Consider the following 21,496-nt stretch of genomic DNA (forward strand, 5'->3'; position numbering starts at 1 on the left):
ACCTCGTTGTTATTGTCACTTTATTATTGACTTGGTACAGGTACAATATTTACATAAATAGTGCAGTTGTTCATTGTTACTCTTCCTTTTTTAAAATCTTTCATTAATCATTTTTCTGCTCCATGACATAAAATAATTCAGTTAGTGAGCTTTATGGTTCAATACGGTTATCCGGACCACACCTAAACATTAGGACATTTACCCCCTTAGTATTGGTAGGTTTAGGATTAGTTGTGGGGGAGGGGTTATTTACGTCTGGTCACGTGTTGCACGATATAACTATATGTATGTTTTGTTTTTTTTCCAAAGTAAACTTAATTTGAATAATGAGTCAATACACCACCAATTCTTTTCCCAAAACGCTTTTTGTCTTACCTGATTCACTATGGTAATAGGGCTAGGACGGTATGGATTTTTTCTTACCGCGGTTGAAAAGCAAGAAATTCCTGCGGTATAGCGGTAAACCGCTTTAAATCAAAACGGTCTGTGCGGTCCACTTGTCTGTGCGTGCTCGTCATATCCGTAAATACACAAGTCCGGCTACTTTGACACATTTGGGAGTGGCATACCTTAGTTTTCTTTTCCTTTTTTGTGGCATACGTTAGCATCTCTTTTTTCTTTCTTTCTTTTTTTAACATTTTCAACTTTCGTTAGTGTGTAAGGTTGCTGTTTGAGCATGAAAAAACAAATCTGTGAAGTTACAAAGTCACTCCAAAAGGAGTTATTCTCTATATTAGAAAACACTGTTTCTGTACTCCCTGAAACACCTCGATTGTATATATAGTCTTGAGAATTATTCTGGGAACATACATGTCATAATATTCTATAATTCAATATTCTATAATTCCAACCCAAGACAGAAAAAAAGGGGCGAGGCGTGGTTGAGTAGCATTAGTAATGTGTTGTTGCCATGTCCAAGAGATGCTTGCTGAATTCATAACCGCATACTATAATACTACTCGTACTATTTTTACCATATCTTTATATGGCAGAAATAATAAGAGTATGCTAGTATAGTTCCGAATCCATCCATACATCCACATTCGGAAACCGCATATTAACATATTATGTTGTTACGCAATGATGGTATGTGGCGTGAAATTGACAGTTATGGTGAGGGACGTGACATTTCCGAAACACTCGAAGCGGCTGACCAATCACAACACACTGATCCAGCCGACTAATCAGAGCACATTGCACTTTTCGGAAGAAGGGGCTTCATTGAGACGGGCTAAACAGAGCGTTACTGACAGACTGGGAAGAGAGGTGAAGCATCAATAATGTCAAATATGTGTTTTTTTTGTACATTTAAGCATGAAAACCTATTCTAGTAGACCCTAAAAACAAAATCAAGCCATTGTAAAAGGGCATATTAAGTCCTCTTTAATACCTTTGCAGGTAAATCTACTTGTAAGCATGCATTACTCCAAAAAACAACAATGATTCTGGTTAAAATAATGTTTTTGTAGATGGCCTGAATATTGCAGTCATGTCATAAATGTTTTATCGCAGTACTGTACTTCTCATGCTACTGTCTCCTTTGGATTAATTCAACTGCTATCACAGTAAACCTATCAACTTAACTTCACCAGTTTCAAGTTGTGTTGGCTCTAAATGTGTGCTTCCACGGTTGTCTTTACTGGTATGATCCTCAACGGATGTTGCATACAGTGATTATAAAAGTAAGGGAATACTTTCTCAGTGAACGTGTGTTTAAACACATGCAAACCAATATTATGGCCTGAGTCTGTGAAAATGACTTTGCCCTTGTCCCAGTCGAGCTGCACCCTGATCCTCTGAATTCTCTGGCTCACCCGTAGAAGGGTCAGGATTTTTGGAGAATAGCCCTTCCCGTATTTACCATTGCAGAAGCCCACATACCACAAGCCCGTCTTGGAGGGGTTCTTTCTGAGTTTGTATGCGGACTCTGTGATCACCCCCACGGCCCAGGCAGTGTTGTCGCCAACCTCGACGTCCCAGCAGTGAGACCCTGAGTCAAAGCCCTCAGAACCAAGAATGCTTGTGTAGCCGTCAAATCTCTCCGGGTTTTCTGGAAGCTGTTGGAAGTGCTCATCATTGTAAGTTATAGTAGTCAGATCATTCGACAGGGCCAGATAAGGATGGGCGGTGTTGGGGTCAAGGGTTACTGGGGCTGGAGGGATAGAGATAAAGATGTTCACCCACTTTTAAGACACAATAATGGAACAGATGAGAAGATTTTTATTGCTCAATACTTACTGTAACAAATGTTGGCTTGTAGTTTTTTTGACACTTCATAGGTTATGTTACCAATATGTTTTGCAACATCGATGAGCATTCCTGAAGGTCTGGTTTGATCCCGCAGAGTACACTTTGTTCTGAAACAACATTTAGGAGTCAGTACTGATGTGGGCTGAGAACCATAAAGGTTAAGCAAAGACATCTTCTTACCTTTCAATTGTAGTATTGTAGTTCTAGGAATAAAGAAATGTAGATAGAAACAGAAAGATTAATTTATGTTATGTGATCAGAAAACCGTGATACATTTTTCTTCAGGATTCTTTGATGAACAGAAAGTTCAAAAGAACAGAATTTATTGGAAATAGAAATATTTTGTAACATATATGTCTTTACTTTTTATCAATTTAATGCATCCTGGCAGAATAATAGTAATAATTTCTTTCGAATTACTTTCTGTAATTTCAACTTAATGTAATATAATGTGGAAAAAAAACCTTGTAGTTTTGATATAAAAGCATCATGGAACAAGTCAAACCAAGTGCTCCTTACCACTAGAAATGTGAAGTCATTCCTTCTCAGTTGTTCCTCGATGGACTCAATAATATGAGAGAGAGATAACATCCCTGATGTAATCTCCTCAATCTTCTTTTTAATGATTTCACTCTTCTGCTCTTCTTCTCTCCTCAGTGCCGTCAGGCTGGCAGCTTCTTCATTTTCTAGAAACTGGTGAAGCTTTTCAAAAGCCTCCTTAATTTGAGTCTCTGTGTGCTGGCTCTGTCTCTATAGGCACAAAATATCACCACAATCAGGCTGATACAATACACCAATACAGTACTGTGTAAATGTTGGAATTTCCTCCCGATACTCACTTTAATGTACTCCGCTGTTTCATTCCAGGACTGTTTAAATTGTTCATAGACTCTAAGTTTCTCCAGAAAGGCCTTTAGTTTCTGCTGGAGCTCATACTAGAAATGAAATGAAATTGAAATTTTTGAATATATATATCTAACTAAGGCAGTGTACATTGTAGTTTATATAGATTTTAGTGGGCAGTGCTTAGAAATGGAGACAAAAGTGATGGTTCATTTTTGTTGTAAAAAAGTTATAAATTTAGTTCATTTATATAAATAGCCACTCTGGAGAAAACAGTGATGTCATCGTTTCAGCCTATGATGCTCAGATGTTTACTGTACGTGTCATTCCGTGTTAATCTGTTACATGATGATTTTCCCAGCGTTGTTTACAATTGTTAAACAGGTTGTTTGTTAAAAACCTGCATATCCAAAATAGATCAGGTCTATCCAGCTTATATTTGACTTTATCAGCAAAGTTCCCACAAACCTTTGTTTTTGTAGTGTGAATGCGTGTCAGATAAGGGCCAGTATGCTAAGACCTGTTTGACGAGACAGCTTTAATTTTTCAATCCTTTCCAGTCCATTAAATCTGACATGGCAATCAGTGCAATCTGACCACAAGCTGGACATTTTGACCAAGCATTTGATTTGACTATTGCAAAATAGCTAAAAAAAACATGATATAATCATGGACAGTTGTTCCACTTGATTGAGTAAAACCCAACGTACAACTAACTAGAATCAATGGTGTTCACTTAACTTGAATGAATGGTTTTAGTTTAACTTAAATAAATGATTTTCATTTAAATTGAATTATTCAAATTAATCCTATTTATCACTTCTTGTTTAGTCCTGTGATTTAAATAACAACAAACTAAATATAACTTTTCTTTACACATGTGATGTTCAGTTATGGCAGTCAAGGAGTGATACTGGTTTCATCCACTGCCATAGCAGGCTATTAAAGCAATTTGAATTGTTGTTAGCAGGTCCTCAACCCAAACACAATGGTAACCCCCAAAACCACTAACATAACAGAAACTTTTTTTCTCATCTTGTTTTATTTCAACATTTACAGTCCCAATTCAGACCCTTTGCAAAGCATGATGGGAAATGAAAGTTTGATTGGGTTACTTGAATGAAACATGTTATTTCAAAATGAAAAAAATCAAGTTAAGTCAAAGAGTAACTGTTTCAAGTCAGTTTAACACGAAGCAATCACATTTGAACCAGAAACCTGATTCAATGGTGTTAAATTAAAATGAACTGTTTAAATAAAGTGTGCCGTGCAGCATCATGTTTCCAGACAATCTGACACTCTTACCCTGAGGTCCTGTGATGCGTCTGTTGTTGAACGGATGCGGTGGTTTGTATGTAATGCATTTCTGCATTTTCCACAAACTAGTTCTTGATCTTCTGCGCAGAAGAAAGTAAGAGGTTCGCCATGACGACTACAGAACCCCGCCGTCTCCACGGGAAGGTCCTGAGTTGTTTCTTCTCTTATCAGATCACACATGTTTCTCAGCACGATGTTTATGGGTGGATCGGGTTTGGAGGATACAGTTCTGCAGATGGGACACTCTTGAGTTCCTCGCCGATTCCAGAAGGTTTTCACACAGACGTTACAGATGCTGTGAGAGCAGGCTAAGAGAACTGGATCTCTGAAGATGTCACAGCAGATAGGGCAGTAGAAATCCTCCTCTGTAACGGACAGTCTACGGGCCATTTTGCTACCTACAGTATATTAAATGTGTCCTAGTTGTTCTTTCTCTCACTCTCTCTGTGTGTCAGGTCCAGCTGTCAGTAGCATAAGAGTGTCTCTGTGTTTACATCCCAGACATATGCAAATTAGGGCGGAGCTTATAAGAGCAAAGACAGGATTTCAACAGAACCTTCTATTTTTTATAGTGTTTATTTTTTACAGTACATTTTCTACAGCAACACTCTAGAGTGGAATAATTAATTTGAATAATTAACTAGACATTAGAAACTTTATTAATCAAGTAAAAAAATGACAATTTCACTTGGTCCTGGTGTCATCATAATAAAAAGACTAAACATAGACGATAAAGTGACAAAAAAAAAAATCGATTTTATTTACACATATTTATATTTATGGTTACATAATAATAAGTAGCCTACAGCAACTGTGAATTTCTGCAAGTTAGTAAATCAGTATCATAAGTTGGATACAAAACTATCAAAAACAATGTTGGTAGGTGTATTTGAAGGTCAATTTCTGTCTTTGTTACATATCTGTATTTTAATATAACGTCACGTGCTGTATTATATTTATTTATTAATATTTTGAGTTTGATTTTATTTTTATATTTTCAGTTTTCATTTTAGTAATTTAGTTTTGTTAATTTATCATTTATACACACACACACACACACACACACACACACACACACACACACACACACACACACACACACACACACACACACACACACACACACACACACACACACACACACACACACACACACACACACACACACACACACACACTACAGCCTAAACACAAATAGCAAGAGCATTACATCTAGCATTCAAGTTCCCATTATATATATATATATATATATATATCCATTCTATATATATGTATATCTCCATTCTGTTCTTCCTTTCAATTTTAATCTAGTCATGCACTCACTGACCTCTGTGGGAAAGTAGAAAAGACTTTTCTATCAGACTGTTCATCAAGCAGATCTATATAGATTTTTTTTCTGTTCTGTGTCATTCCCATGTCAAGAATGTGACCAAGACAACATTCTGTGAATGTTACGTGCTGCTTACTCAAACTAAAAAAAGTACGATTATTGTGTTTGATATTACTGACAGGTAATTTGTCAAAGACAAAGAAGATATTCCAGTAATTGTTTCTTGGTTTTGTTTCCTAGTAAGTGTAAAATATAGGTCAAAGTTTACACCTTCAGAAATTGATACAAACATATTTTTTATAATTAAAAATGGTTTAAAATTACCATCACATCTACATAATAACATTAGATGAAGATGCTATTGCTTCATCATCTAACATATTCTTTTCTCAATTTGTATTATTATTATTAATAGTAGTTGTAGTAATATCAGTATTTATTTTTTGCCACTTTTTGGTTGTATTGTGTTTAGAGAAATCATTAGAATAACGTAGGCTACTTTAAAATTTACAAATAAAAACAAATCAGGCATCTTCAGAGACGGTTTACCAGGAGCAAATAAGGCCCTTCATGGGTCCTGGAGTTGCTTAGAAACGCGTTGTTGTCGTGCATGTTCACAGTGAATTTTCTGAACCCAAACCGAGATTTTTCAGGTCACTGACCAGGTCCTGCCGTGTAGTTCTGGGCTGATCCCTCACCTTCCTCATGATCATTGATGCCCCACGAGGTGAGATCTTGCATGGTGCCCCAGACCGAGGGAGACTGACCGTCATCTTGAACTTCTTCCATTTTCTAATAATTGCGCCAACAGTTGTTGCCTTCTCACCAAGCTGCTTGCCTATTGTCCTGTAGCCCATTCCAGCCTTGTGCAGGTCTACAATTTTATCCCTGATGTCCTTACACAGCTCTCTGGTCTTGGTCATTGTGGAGAGGTTGGAGTCTGTTTGATTGAGTGTGTGGACAGGTGTCTTTTATACAGGTAACGAGTTCAAACAGGTGCAGTTAATACAGGTAATGAGTGGAGAACAGGAGGGCTTCTTAAAGAAAAACTAACAGGTCTGTGAGAGCCAGAATTCTTACTGGTTGGTAGGTGATCAAATACTTATGTCATCCAATAAAATGCTAATTAATTATTTAAAAATTATACAGTGTGATTTTCTGGATTTTTGTTTTAGATTCCATCTCTCACAGTTGAAGTGTACCTATGATAAAAAATTACAGACTTCTACATGCTTTGTAAGTAGGAAAACCTGCAAAATCGGCAGTGTTCTCCCCACTGTATATATATATATATATAAAGCCCCCCAATTAATAGTCTGTCCAGAGAGCCCAATGTTTCTGCGGTACAGAAAGTGTGTATTAGCCGCTGCATAATTAGTTTGTGAGGCATTGCCAATGAAGGCAGAGATGGAGGAATAGAACACAAAGTAATCCAGTTTGCACTGTATGGTAGCACGGTGAAGGTTAATCACTTCATTTCCTTTTGGCTTCATAACTTTCTCATAAAGAGATTTGTCAAGATGTTCAATCAGCCCATCATGCAGGACAACCACACTGTGAAATACCCCTTTGATGGGACTGGATGGAAACATTTTTCCAATATTAACAATTGTCTGGTCCACTTGCTCAGATACAGAAATATCACATGGCAGAGACTTAATGACAGAACCCCGATGGCTACTGACCTGACTTATCTCTTGTTGCCTTTTAGGGTTTGGAATACTCCTAGACAGAATGACAATGACAGGATTTTATGTCAAGAAGACAGTTAGTAAGGGAAGATGGTGGAAGTGTAGAATTAGGTTTGGTTGAAAGATAGAGCTGGGTGTCATCTGCGTAGCAATGGAAATGAATCTGATGTTTACGGAAGATGTAACCAAGGGGAAGAAGATGAATAATAAACAGTAGGGGCCCCAGAACAGAGCCCTGGGGCACACCTGTAATGACAGGGACTGAATGAGAGGTGAATGATTTTAACTGAATAAACTGAGTGCGGCCTGAAAGATATGAATGAAACCAATTAAGAGGTGTGTTAGTAATTCCAATAGAGGAGAGTCTGTCTAAAAGGATGGTGTGTGAAATAGTATCGAAGGCCGCACTCAAATCAAGCAGAAGAAGAATGGATAATAAACCAGAGTCAGCCGCTAGGAGAAGGTTGTTAGTGATTTCAAGTAGTGCTGTTTCCGTGCTATGTTGTTCATATTGTTCATATCAATTATTGTAAGAAAGATGAGTATGGAGTTGAGCAGCAACAATTTTTTATAGAATTTTGGAGATGAATGGAAGATTTGAAATAGGACGGAAATTATTATGGTCGTTGGGATCTGAACCAGGTTTTTTAAGAATGGGAGTTACAGCAGCTGTTTTAAGAGAAGAAGGAACAATTCCAGTGATAAGTGAAGAGTGAATGATGTTAGTAATGAGAGGGGACAGAAAAGAAACAGTGGTTTTCACAAACACAGTTGGAAGGGGGTCTAATCTGCAGGTTGAAGATTTGGATTTTTGAATGAGTTCATTCATTTCATTTACTGAGGGTAAGGTAAATGCTGAGAGTAGACAGGTGGGAGCAAATGAAACTGGGACAGGTGAGTTCGGACCAGAAGTAGACATAAGGTATATAGACAGCATTTTTCTTGAATAGATTGTGATTGGGCATCACTGCAATGTCAGACAGCTGGTTCTTGTCTTCACTGTTCAGGATGATAAGGATCTGGCATCTGAAGTATGATTTAGATTAAGTGTCTTGAGATTTCACTCTTTGAACAGCTGTTGCCTCCAAAGAAAAGGCTTTCTGTCCAAATGCATGGATTTCTGCCAACGGTAGATGTGTGGCATTTGCGTTTGCAGAGACCCGTTTTGCATTATTTGGGGCATGAGGAGGGCATGAAAGCGGACTTCCTCATTTGTCCCTCGGAATGTTGTAGTTTTGAATGGAAATTCTGTCTGTTTGTCATAGACAAGAACAATGTCTTTGATGCCTCTAACACTGCTAGCTATTTCAGTGGTTTCTACATTATAAGGAGGTAGAAGAATAGCTCCCACAACCTCACTAAAATCACAAGACAGCTGATCAGTCTGCGTGCTCACTCTGACATTCCAACCTGATCTGTTTGCAATAGTAATTAACACATTCATCAAAACTGAGCCAGGAACAGTGGAGAAAATGCCCAATTTCCATTGCTGTTTAGCTTTGCGTAAAGTATCATGCAAGATCTCCCAAGTCAGTACCATATAAGAGACACAAGGCACCCGCCCTAGACTCTAGACTAGAGTGTTACCAGTCCTAATCCAATCAGCATAACTATTCAAAGACTGGGACAGGGTCTCCAAGAGCCATTAAAGACAAAGGGTGAGAGTCTCAGTAATCTGACTCATTTTACTTACAATAGAGAGAACAGGACTGGCAGGAATCTCTTGCTGGAAACTTTGCATAACAGCTGATATCTTCATCATAACCTTAAATGCTAAATTCAATGTACTACCTCAGTTTTTCATGTTATGTTATGTAAGGACATAAGATCAGCAGATCTTAAACAGATTCTTAAATTTGTAATCCCACACAAGTCACCTTTATTATATAACGCTTTTTACAATACAGATTGTTTCAAAGAAGCTTTAGAGTGATAACAGGATGTATCGAAGTTTTAATAATGCAACAAAGTTTTTTCGGCTGTACAAGGAATGAAAGCCTTTTTGCTTTGCAGCAAACAGCTGCTGGGAGAACTACATTAGTGGTGGCAGCCACAGGGTAACAAGACACAATGTGATCACCCACTTTAAATTTGCTGACACCTTTACCTGTGACAGTGCCACTTAAGTCAAGGGCTAAGAGCTTATGGTTTTCATTTGTGTGCTTGTTCCAATACTGTCCATTGTGCTCTCTGAAAATCAGGTTATTACTCTGATATCACCTGGGAAATGAAGTGCCTTGAGATATGTGACAAGCTTTCGGAAAATCTCACAACACCCTGCCATACTGTCCAAGACCTTCTCTGATTTCAGAGAGGTTAGGTCTGCATCACACCACATGAACAAAATTTCCTGGAAGTTTTTCATTACACTTGAAATTTTCATCTTTGACAAAAGAAGATCAACTCCATCTTCTAACAGTATGTCAACATTTTGAAGAAGAGACTAGATGTTGGGTCCAAGTACTGTTGCAAAGTTTCATTATATATGTATTTCAATATATATATATATATATATATATATATATATATATATATATATATATATATAATATATCCATTCTGTTCTTCCTTTCAATTTTAATCTCATGCACTCACTGACCTCTGTGGGAAAGTAGAAAAGACTTTTCTATCAGACTGTTCATCAAGCAGATCTATATAGATTTTTTTTTCTGTTCTGTGTCATTCCCATGTCAATAATGTGACCAAGACAACATTCTGTGAATGTTACGTGCTGCTTACTCAAACTCAAAAAAGTAAGATTATTGTGTTTGATATTACTGACAGGTAATTTGTCAAAGACAAAGAAGGTATTCCAGTAATTGTTTCTTGGTTTTGTTTCCTAGTAAGTGTAAAATATAGGTCAAAGTTTACACCTTCAGAAATTGATACAAACATATATTTTATAATTAAAAATTGTTTAAAATTACCATCACATCTACATAATAACATTAGATGAAGATGATATTGCTTCATCTTCTAACGTATTCTTTTCTAAATTTGTATTATTATTATTATTATTAATAGTAGTAGTTGTAGTAATATCAGTATTTCGTTTTTGCCACTTTTTGGTTGTATTGTGTTTAGAGAAATCATTAGAATAACGTAGGCTACTTTAAAATTTACAAATAAAAACGAATCAGGCATCTTCAAAGACAGCCTGGTGCCCCAGGAGCAACTAAGGCCCTTCATGGGTCCTGGCGTTGCTTAGAAACGCGTTGTTGTCGTGCATGTTCACAGTGATTTTTCATCACAAAATAGCGATGCTTTCTCGTCAATAATCTATCCGTGAATGCAAACAAACTTACGACAAGCCCTAAATGTATCCACCGAAGATTGTAAAACAATATTCTGCCGTAAATATGTATTTAGCGTAGACAGTTAGATAGCTTAGATAACAATCGAGCTAATCTGCTAATTAACGTTAGTCAGCTAACGTTACGTTAGCCAAAGCAATAACACTGTCGGGTTGTGTTTGGTAATGTACCATTTGCGGTTTGTTTTACGAATTATTGCTTGAAAAGATGAACTAAACGATATACATAGAATAAGAAAGCGTGTGATGGAGTAAAGCAGTGCCGTGTTTCAGATGTGTGGTCAGATGTTATCTAAGTTAATCCCGCTGTATTAAGAGGCTCAGTGTTTAAACTCCTGCTGCTGCTTCTCTAGTCTCGCAATGGACGCAGGAGGCATTTCTGATCTGGACCTGGAGAAATATGACGCTGATGAACAAGTCAAGATCATCTGCCTCGGAGACAGCGCTGTGGGCAAATCCAAGTAACGTTATGCTTAACTTAATGTGTTACGGACACTAATGGAGTAGCTGTGTTATTGCTTTCATTCAGTGAAGGCTTTTGCATTTTTTCTAATGGTTTTCATATCTTTTCAGGCTTATGGAGAGATTCCTTATGGATGGATAGTATCCTTTGACATCATTATGTGTGTGTATATGCAAAGTATATATGTATCAACTGCCTCTATGTTTGAATGTGTGCATGTGAGTGTGTATCATCTCCAAGATCTGCTTGATCTCCCTCTCTCTCTGTATGCGAGTGTATCGTTCCTTCTCAAAGTTGACAGGTCCTTAATGAAATGTATCAGTCGGCCTCAGCAGCTGTCCACCTACGCTTTGACTCTGTACAAATACACCACAACTATCAATGGACAAACTATACTGGTTGGTAAGTTTGGCATCAAAAACAGTGTTATTTTAGTATACAAGAATGGAGCAATTTGCTGTATTTTATATTTTGCAGTTTTATTATTGAGACATTACACATTTTTGCACATAATTGACCTTTTTTATGAAGTTTCATACACGTGTCTTATGAAGAATTAGAGCTGCACGATTCTGGATAAACTAAGTACACGACAATGATGTTCTAAAAACAGAGAAGCTTTTCCTTTGTGTTTTTCACGTTCTGACAACAACATAATCAGAACGATCTCCGTTCACACAGATCCGTGCAAAACGATAAAAACGCTGTATTATGCATGTCAGGCCAGTAGTTTGCAATGTCACTTTGTAAAAAACACTACGCACCTGTAGATTGAACACGTTATACGCATGCACATGCCATCAACGTTTTCACTAATTCACGTTTTTGTAGTTTACACGGAGACGGCAAAGCTATCGTTTTCAAAAGAAAAGAGTTTTCTATCAGACTGTTCATCAGGCAGATCTATATAGATTTTTTTTTTTTTTTTCGTTCTGTGTCATATCCATGTCAATAATGTGACCAAGACAACATTCTGTGAATGTTACGTGCTGCTTACTCAAACTAAAAAAAGTATGATTATTGTGTTTGATATTACTGACAGGTAATTTGTCAAAGACAAAGAAGGTATTCCAGTAATTGTTTCTTGGTTTTGTTTCCTAGTAAGTGTAAAATATAGGTCAAAGTTTACACCTTCAGAAATTGATACAGACATATATTTTATAATTAAAAATTAATAGTAGTTGTAGTAATATCAATATTTCTTTTTTGCCACTTTTTGGTTGTATTGTGTTTAGAGAAATCATTAGAATAACGTAGGCTACTTTAAAATTTACAAATAAAAACGAATCAGGCATCTTCAAAGACAGCCTGGTGCCCCAGGAGCAACTAAGGCCCTTCATGGGTCCTGGCTTTGCTTAGAAACATGTTGTTGTCGTGCATGTTCACAGTGAATTTTCTGAACCCAAACTGAGATTTTTCATCACAAAATAGCGATGCTTTCTCGTCAATAATCCAATACGATTCTGGATAAACTAAGTACATGACATTGATGTTCTAAAAACTGAAAAGTTTTTCGCGTTCTGACAACAACGTTATCAGAACGATCTCCGTTCGTATACACATATAACATGATTTACTCTATTTTGATCGCTACCGTACACATCTGTGTTTATATCCGAACTATAAACTTTTATCCTAGTACTTCTGTGATCATTTGAATTCTAGTAACAGAAATAATGATACTGTGTGGTTGAAAAGAGTTTGTGAAGCTGTTTTACACCTATACATGACAACTGGGAACTATACTATGGAACCGGTTTTAGGTGTAAAACCTAAATAAGGTAAATAATTATAATTAAAAATGGTTTAAGATTATTATCACATCTAAATAATAACATTAGATGAAGATGCTATTGCTTCATCTTCTAATGTATTCTTTTATCTCTATTGGCTATTCGCTACTGATGTCACATTTTCATGTGTACGCGCTTTATGAACTCAGGATCAAAGAGAAAGTTGATCAGTTTTATGGTACCAAGATTTAGATTTATGTTCACTGGGATTTAGGAGTAAGATTGTGTCGGTGTTTGAATCGAGATTGCAATCTTTTAACGATTAATCATGCAGCTTTATAATACAAGGGGTTTTAGTTTAGTTTTCATGTTAGATGAGCAGTCATGCCTTTGTGTATCCAACCTGAGCACTTATGCACTTGTTTAACTTCACAGATTTCTGGGATACTGCAGGGCAAGAACGTTTTCGAAGCATGCACCCATCTTACTACCATAAATCTCATGCCTGTATCATGGTAAGAGAAGAGGCGGTCACAAAACACTCTATTTTAGTTATTCTTATTTATATACTATTATGGTATTTATTAAAGGGTTCCTATTATGCTTTTCCACTTTTTCAACTTTAGTTAGTGTGTAATGTTGCTGTTTGAGCGTAAAAAAGATCTGCAATATTACAAAGCTCAAAGTCCACTCCAAAGGGAGATATTTTATTTAACAGAATCCTCTTTTCAAGAACTAAAACGAAGTTTTGGACAACAACACAATTTTTCCGGATCTGATGAAGTCACAATATTACTCATTTAAATAACCCCCGCCCACGGAATACGCAAAAAAGGGGAAGAGGCCTGGCTGAGCTGCATTAGAGAAGACAGTGTTGTTGTTGTCAAAGAGAAGGCGCTTTTTTCCACGTTTCCAAAACTCATTTAATTGATCTTTCTAAGGCTGACGAACTTAAAGTGGTTAACTTATTTTAAACACTGTTCCTGAACATTATAACCCCAATATTTATCTGTGCGCTGCACATTTGATGGAGAACAGCTTGTTTTCTGTTGCTTTTATAAGCTCTTGCTTTTGTAAGACGGTCCACTGCTCTTTAGGAAAATTAACCATGGTTTTGTGATTGATTACTGTTTGTATTACCTTAGTTTTTAGACAAATATCATGAATAAATAGTGGATAACATTGTATCTATAATGTATATTAAGAAAATTACAAAAAACATACCACTCTGAAATGTCCTGTGAAATCTGTGCTTTCAAAATCTGTTTTGCACAATCCTCTTGTTCGCTTACATTGTCAGGGTCTGAATCAGGCTTGAATTGGTTTGAAATTGACACCATCCTTAATATTTACATTAGAGAAGAACTCACAGTTATGGAGGGGCGGGACGCTAAGCGCTGCCAATCACAACACACTAGGCCAGCTAACCAATCACAGCATATTTCGTATTTTGGAAAGAGTGGCTTCATCGAAATCGGCGTGTTCGACCCAGACTGGGGAGAGAGGTGCTGTAATAATGTAACAGCACCAATCCTGTTACATTATTACAGCCAACACCAATCCTAACAAACACCAATCCTGTTACATTATTACAGCACCTCTCTCCCCAGTCTGGGTCGAACACGCCGATTTCGATGAAGCCCCTCTTTCCAAAATATGAAATATGCTGTGACTGGTTAGCGTTACATTATTGGTGATTGATGATACACATATCGCAGATTGGTTACTATGTGAAAAATAATGTGTTTTTTGAACAATCAAGTATGAAAACATTCTAGTAGACCCCAAAAACTAAATCAAGACTTCGTTAAATGGCATAATAGGACACCTTTAATGTTTTTAATTAGGTTTTATTTTCTATATTTAAAATTTTAGTAATTTTGTTATGACCTTTGTTATTTGTTTTTTAAATATTTCTATTTAGGTTAAATGTATTTTTTATTTCAGTTTAAATGATTATAGTAATTTAACCTATACTTATTTTATTTCAGTTAGTTGACAAGGCAACATTCTCATTGACGTTTTTTGAAGGATTTTTTTTTTTTTTTTATCAAATTTGTATGTTTTTGGCTTAATTTGAATTAAACAAATTTTTTTTTAATAGTTAATAAACAAAAAATAACAACCTTGAAATTACACATGAATCAGCAAAAGTAAATCTTTATTTGTATGCTGCTGTAGTTGCAGATTAATGACACACACACACACGCTGTATCCACTTATAAAAAATAATAATAATAATTATATTAGTGAGTGAAAAAATATGTTGTGGCTTTTTGTAACTGAAACCTATTTTGAATGCTTTTCATAAAAAGTAGATCTCAAAAAAGCTTTCAGAATTAATCCAATTGCTTTTGCCAGGTGTTTGATGTCCAGAGGAAAATCACATATAAGAACCTCCCAAATTGGTACAAAGAACTCCGAGAGTACCGGCCTGAGATTCCATGTCTGGTGGTCGCTAACAAGATAGATGGTACATTTCATATGTCCTTTGTGAGATTACAGATAAGAGCATTATTAGTCAGAGTTAGTCTTTGCATGTCTCTAATCTTTTGTTCTTTTATGTGTTCTGCTGTTTCAAAGCTGACATGAAGGTGACCCAGAAGAGTTTCAACTTTGCTAAGAAACAAGGTCTGCCCTTCTACTTTGTATCTGCTGCTGATGGGACCAATGTGGTGAAGGTAAGAATGGAGAACAGAGCATCCTAGACAGACAGATCAACAGGTACCAGGGGAGCATTCAATAAAAAAAAGCTGCTATAGCATACTGAACTTTTAGTATGAATTTTAAAAGTAGATGTCACAGTCCCTATTGTTTTGTATGCATCTTATAATATAAATTATTAACCCTACATTTGTAATTTTTCTGCAATTTTCATATAAACTAAAAAACAGCCAGTGGAACATAAAAACCTTGAGTGCACCTTTACATTTTATTTAAATTGATAATACATGTAGTTTTAAAAAGAATAAGCACTTAATTGTATAATTTTTGACTTGCAGATGCATTTGTGGAATAATTTTATTTAGCTATGTGCCTTTTTACATCTGGTCACTTCATGCGTTTTTACTGATCGGATAGCTTTCTGATTTGTTAAAACGGTTCCATTTACACTTGGCCACATAAATGTGTCTCCGCAAAACAAATATAAATCCGATCTTCAATTCAAGATCGTTCAAGTCAACATAAGCAACAGATATGAGCAGCATTTTATTTATCATCAGCTAATATCAATATCAAAGACCACAATCTTTGAGAGAGAGAGAGAGAGAGAGAGAGAGAGAGAGAGAGAGAGAGAGAGAGAGAGAGAGAGAGAGAGAGAGAGAGAGAGAGAGAGAGAGAGAGAGAGAGAGAGAGAGAGAGAGAGAGAGAGAGATATAAGCACTGGTAAGATTGTTTAGTCTCACTACTTTTAATGAAGATGATTGTGTTGAGTGTCTGGGACTTACTTTCAGTTTTATTTGTGGCAGTTTGTGCATTGGCTTGTTGAAGAAGTTCTGATGTTCTGGGAATGTTCCACAGGTGTTTAAAGATGCCATTCAGATGGCTCTGTCCTACAAGAAAAACTCCAACGACTTTATGGATGAAGTTATGAGGGAGTTAGAGGTGTGTGTGTGAGTTTGAATAATACTCTCTTCATGATGATGCAATTTACTGATTTTATTCATGTTATTTTGCAGAACTTTGATTTAGAGAGTAAAGAAGAAACATCTGATAAAGAAGAGGAGACGCAAGAGGGAAAACCAGACTCTGCGTGACCACGTTAGATTCTTCATCCTCTTCTTTTCTCATTCTCTGCTGCTTCTGGAGTTGTACTGATGAGTTCCTTAAATCATGGCTGTCCTCTCACTGTCCTGAGCATCAGAGAGAACTCTACCTCACACCACTGATAGTTCCACAGGTGTTTCTTCTTGAACCTCTAACAGAAATAAATTATTATTCTGTGAATGTACAGGTGGCATTATCCGATGATCAACACCAATGGAATCACAGTTCTGAGCTGCTGAACTAATTTGATACAAATTGTGCAGCATGCAGATTTAGCAAAAAACCTTTTAGTAATCTACATAACTCTTTATGGAATGTGAAGCTTTGTCTGTGCCGAATGTAATATAAATATATACATTGCTTGTTATTTTTTTCAGCTGGAATATATAGATAGTCCTTGTATTTTTCAGCTGAAATGTTAGGTGAAATATTTATAATCTTGTAAAATTTTACAACAAAAGCACACTTTGTGTAACAATTTGTGATGCTCATCTGTATAAATAAAGTAGTTGATCTTTGAATAAGGGTAGCTGATTATACAAGATGAAATATTTAATAAATACATGCAGTTTTAACTGCAGTTTTTAGGTTTCTTCATGTAAAACTAGTACACTTAAAACTAGGACTGTTTGAACTGCAAAAAGTTAAGGCATTTCAATTGTGAAAACGTCAAAATGGCTATCAGTTACACACCTGAAATATACTCATTCCTCTATACATATATATTTTTTAACCTAAAATCTTGATGGAAAAAAGTTTATATCCATTTTATTTGCCAACTAAAGAGTTTTTTTTTAAATATATATTAAAGAGATTTGTTGCAAGCATATCTGAGTTTAGGATAAAATCTTTTTGGGAATTAATGAGAAGACAGCCATGATGAAAACTCAAGCATATGATTGTGTTTGTGTGGATGTGACAGTCAGGGCAAAGAAGAGAGCTGAGACTGCTCTGAATGCTCACTGACGTTTACACACTGTCAAGTTACAGTCAATCACTATTGACTTTTGTCTTAGAATGAAGATGAATGGCAGATTACAGCACAAATTCCCTTCGCTGGGAGTTTGGCTGACAGGCAATCTGACCAATCATAACGCCGAATCCACCATTTTGTCTGACAAACAAACCAGACAGAGTTAATAGATTAACATCGGTGAACTTGAACTTAAACAATTGTGTGTATTGCCGTCTTTCCGTGGTTGAAACAACATACACCTTCTGATGTTCATTCATGTTTATTTCATGCTATAACTAATAGGAAGAGATTTTTGGTTCACGTGCCACTTGAACTGAGGCGCTACAGCGATCTGTCACAACACAAAAAGCCACAGTTTGAATAAATAATTATTTTTTTTTTAAAGACAAATTATACTTTGTTTCATAAAAAAATAACTGGTCTGTCGGCGCATTGTCAGTATCCTCTTTGCCCAGCAATATATTTCTCAAGTAACGCATTTGGATGTTGACTGGTGCTCTTTTATATGTTAATGACATTAATTAGGTGACGTTCACAAGATGGAGATCTGAAACAATTCAGCAACGCGAAATTTATAAATTTTACATCTGGAAGAGAGGTGCGCGCACGTTTTTTTGTGCATACGTTCGTACTCTGAATCACACATACGCACATTTGAGAAATGTTTGTAAAATCAAATGTAGTACGATTTCTACGCAACATTTTATAAATGAGGCCCAGGGTCTTTGTGACTTGGGCATCTCAAAGAGGGTGAAAGGGACATGCAGCTGTTTGATAATCTGTCCAACAAGACTATAGGTAGTTCCAGAGTGAATCTGTCAATTATGTCTGTCATGTTCAGGGCCTAAAACTAGCTTTTTGCCACAAATGATGGCCGGTGACTTCAGAAAATTTACCGGCCATAAATATTTTCTACCTAACATGAAACTGTTTTTGCAACTTATGGCACCAAAAATTTAGATACCAGTGAAATTCCACAATTCTCTTCCAATTTTGATACCTTTCAGCACTGTGCTCATTGTGTTTCCAGTCATGAAGGTAAGATCTTATGGATTTATGAATGAACCACTTGTTTTAAAATCTTCCTGGTCTACTGACCTTTGTTAAGTTGATAACTTCCGTTAAGCGTTAACTCTACAATAAGTAAATCCACTTCACCAGCTAATTACTTTTTGACAGCGATGCCATAGAAAAATACAGAGCTAGTATAGCCTACACAGAAGCGCACAGTCATCTTTAGAATTTTGTGTTTGCTCTGAGCTACCACAAAAATAGTTCAAACACAAAATTCTGAAGATGGCTGTGTGCTTCTTTCTCTACTGTTTACGTTCACTCAAGACATAACTGACTGTGTTTACTAGGATACTCGCCGAGACGGGAATTTTTCTGACATCATTTTCTGTGAATTTGTCCGTTTAAGTAGCCTGGCAAGCCAGACCTACATCAAGATGTTAGGTCTGGCAACTCACCATAGACACGGCTCAATCCGAGGGGTGGGATAAACGGCTGTCTTTCAAATTCCCTCTGCACGCAATAGGACAGCGCTTCAACCAACCAGAGCGTTTTCCCAACAGCGGAGCTTAGTTGATAGATTCAACTTTTGCCATATCTGGCCGGCGGCAAAACTACGAACACATCTTCCTTTTTTTAAGAATGACTTAAGTGCCGTTCTTTGCTCTTTTCTCAAAGAAAAACTTCCTCCAGAGTCGCGGCCAAAGCCGACTCGAAAGACCGTTGTTCTCCATCAGCAGCTGCCATTCTTTGTTTTCAAGTGGCAGCCGTCGCAACTCTGTCGTCATATGTTAAGCCCGCCCCCGCCTACTCTATACACGACGTGATTGGCCTGACCCAATTTAGGTTTTTGCAGCTAGGTCTATTGAGAGTTGCTAGACCCCCCTGGCTGCGAAATACATTTTGCTGCCGCTAGGGTGCGTCTAGATTTCTAGGCTACCGTTCAAGCACAAGACAACGTGAAAGCGCTCAATTCAGTATTTTGAGTCTGAGACGCGCCTTATGTGCTCGCTTTTTCGATGTGCACACAAAACTTCTCACTATGCGCAAGTTCCCTAGCGCTTAAACTTTTGTGGCGATGCAGCTCTGACCCGTCAACTGTCCAGAGCGTCGTTCACATTTATGTTTGTTCACGTTTACATTTGTTCACGTTTATGTTCTCGCAACATTGCATGGTTAGAATTCATAAAAATTTTACCAACTAGCGATTGACATTGTTTCAAATACGGTGTTTTCCAACACCGATTGTTACATGTATTTGGCGCTTGGCGAGCGTTAATTTTAGGCCCTGGTCATGATTGTAAATTATTTCAATTTTAAATTGTAATAATAGTACATTATCTACTGAAAGCAATTTATGCTGATTTTAAAACAAAAATTGTGCTTGGACATAATGTTTGTCATTACTGTACTAAAGTTATTTTCCCACCTTACAGTGAGTGGGGATGCTTCAAAAAAAGAAAAAGTCCTAAAAATAGATCAATTTAGATCAGTCTTTTATGACCCAGATGTTTCTTCATGCGTTTCCTCCTCAGATATCAGAAATAATAATTATTATTGTGAAGAGCAGTTATTCTTATTGCACAAATTGTGAAGGAATATTTAGATTATTGCTTTTGGTTTGTGTATTTTTGTGATGTTTTGCACAAATGCTTTATACATCAAATATACATCCATGTTGGTGAATTAAAATAGATCCAGCTTTGTACAGCACATCTGAACTGGATACAACCTGTGTGTCATTAGAAAAATGTTCTTATTTCTGAAGACTCAGGTGTTTTTGTTATGTACTCTCATTTTCTTCTGTGAGCAGAATGTGGTTCAAATGAAAAATAAAAACAAGCAAAATCTTAAATGTCATCATTCAGCAATTAACTATTAGCACGCACTTTCACTTGAATCAATCACTTGACACTATGGCATCTAGCATCTAACATGCAATTATCAATGCGTGAAAAGTAAATGGTTTTAATATTAAACATCAACCATTCCAAGATTTACCAAATTACTGTAAAATTATTGTATTGTAAAATTATCTTATTGTAAGAAAAACAAAATTTTCAAACAGTATAAAATCGTAAGATCAAATATTTTCCTTTAGTTTATGGGAAAGTCAGAATACAACGCTGTTTCCCATTCTGGTGATTTTATTTTTTTATTTTAAATGTAATGTTCATGCATGGCTAGAAAATCACACAAACCAGAGCTGGTAACAAGGCCAAAATCTATAGATCTTAATATTATATGAGAACATTTTCTAAAAGTTTAGCACTTTTCACTCGGTTGGTTAACAAAAGAAGACCTTTTCAGAGTTTCAAACCTTGTTTTTCACCTCTTAGGGGAAAGTATCCCTTTCTCTCTGGGCCTCATTTATAAAACGTGCATATGTACAGATTTGAACTTTCCGTATTCTAAAATGTACGCATATTTATAAAAACTGTCTTTGAGGTGGAAAAGTTTTTAGCACCACGTCAGATTGTAAGCAGATGTTTTTCTTGTGGCAGAGAGTGGGAGTACTGCAGCTATTTGGAAATCGTCTTGGGTTACTCAATGTTATCATGGTTCCCTGAGAGGAGAGAACAAGGCATTATGTAATAGCTTATGCTTTGGGGAAACTCCTTTCTCCAAAATTACTGAAGCCTGATTGAATCAAGCTATTGTACTTGGAATAGCCAAAGGCGCCCAGCCTCCGCTCACACGGTGGGCGGGCCCAGCCGTTATATAGGTAGAGCCAGATTTTCTCAGAATCTTTAGACTGAGCGAGAATTACTCATGGACCCTGAGGAGGTTTTACAACTAGC

The 21,496-nt window shown here is 36.6% G+C and overlaps 2 protein-coding genes across 2 annotated transcripts; one reads left to right on the forward strand and one right to left on the reverse strand.

Moving 5' to 3' along the window:
* Window positions 1-7: 7 nt before the first annotated feature.
* Window positions 8-4,876, reverse strand: trim35-30 (tripartite motif containing 35-30). Its single transcript, XM_084124687.1, has 6 exons — window positions 4,399-4,876; window positions 3,090-3,185; window positions 2,770-3,000; window positions 2,431-2,453; window positions 2,239-2,357; window positions 8-2,152 (listed from the first exon to the last, which is right to left on the reverse strand). Exons 1-6 carry the CDS (start codon window positions 4,798-4,800, stop codon window positions 1,611-1,613), a joined length of 1,413 nt encoding a protein of 470 aa, XP_083980813.1. The 5' UTR covers window positions 4,801-4,876; the 3' UTR covers window positions 8-1,610.
* A 5,750-nt stretch (window positions 4,877-10,626) lies between these two features.
* rabl2 (RAB, member of RAS oncogene family-like 2) lies at window positions 10,627-20,550 on the forward strand. The gene is made up of 8 exons (XM_084123576.1): window positions 10,627-11,205; window positions 11,318-11,347; window positions 11,530-11,609; window positions 13,376-13,455; window positions 15,302-15,413; window positions 15,524-15,621; window positions 16,463-16,546; window positions 16,621-20,550. The coding sequence occupies exons 1-8, from the start codon at window positions 11,105-11,107 to the stop codon at window positions 16,696-16,698; spliced, it is 663 nt and encodes a 220-aa protein (XP_083979702.1). The 5' UTR covers window positions 10,627-11,104; the 3' UTR covers window positions 16,699-20,550.
* The last annotated feature ends 946 nt before the right edge of the window (window positions 20,551-21,496 follow it).

The sequence above is a fragment of the Abramis brama genome, assembly GCF_963993115.1.
Source record: "Abramis brama genome assembly, chromosome: 9".
Lineage (NCBI taxonomy): Eukaryota > Metazoa > Chordata > Actinopteri > Cypriniformes > Leuciscidae > Abramis > Abramis brama.

Excerpts from the sequence above, each read along its gene's own strand:
- rabl2 (XM_084123576.1), top strand. The coding sequence starts at position 11,105 with ATGGACGCAGGAGGCATTTCTGATCTGGACCTGGAGAAATATGACGCT. Across the intron at positions 15,414-15,523 it reads GGTCGCTAACAAGATAGATG|CTGACATGAAGGTGACCCAG; the intron begins GTACATTTCATA and ends GCTGTTTCAAAG. Across the intron at positions 15,622-16,462 it reads ATGGGACCAATGTGGTGAAG|GTGTTTAAAGATGCCATTCA; the intron begins GTAAGAATGGAG and ends AATGTTCCACAG.
- trim35-30 (XM_084124687.1), bottom strand. The coding sequence starts at position 4,800 with ATGGCCCGTAGACTGTCCGTTACAGAGGAGGATTTCTACTGCCCTATC. Across the intron at positions 2,454-2,769 it reads ATGACTTCACATTTCTAGTG|AACTACAATACTACAATTGA; the intron begins GTAAGGAGCACT and ends CTTTATTCCTAG. Across the intron at positions 2,358-2,430 it reads TACAATACTACAATTGAAAG|AACAAAGTGTACTCTGCGGG; the intron begins GTAAGAAGATGT and ends ATGTTGTTTCAG.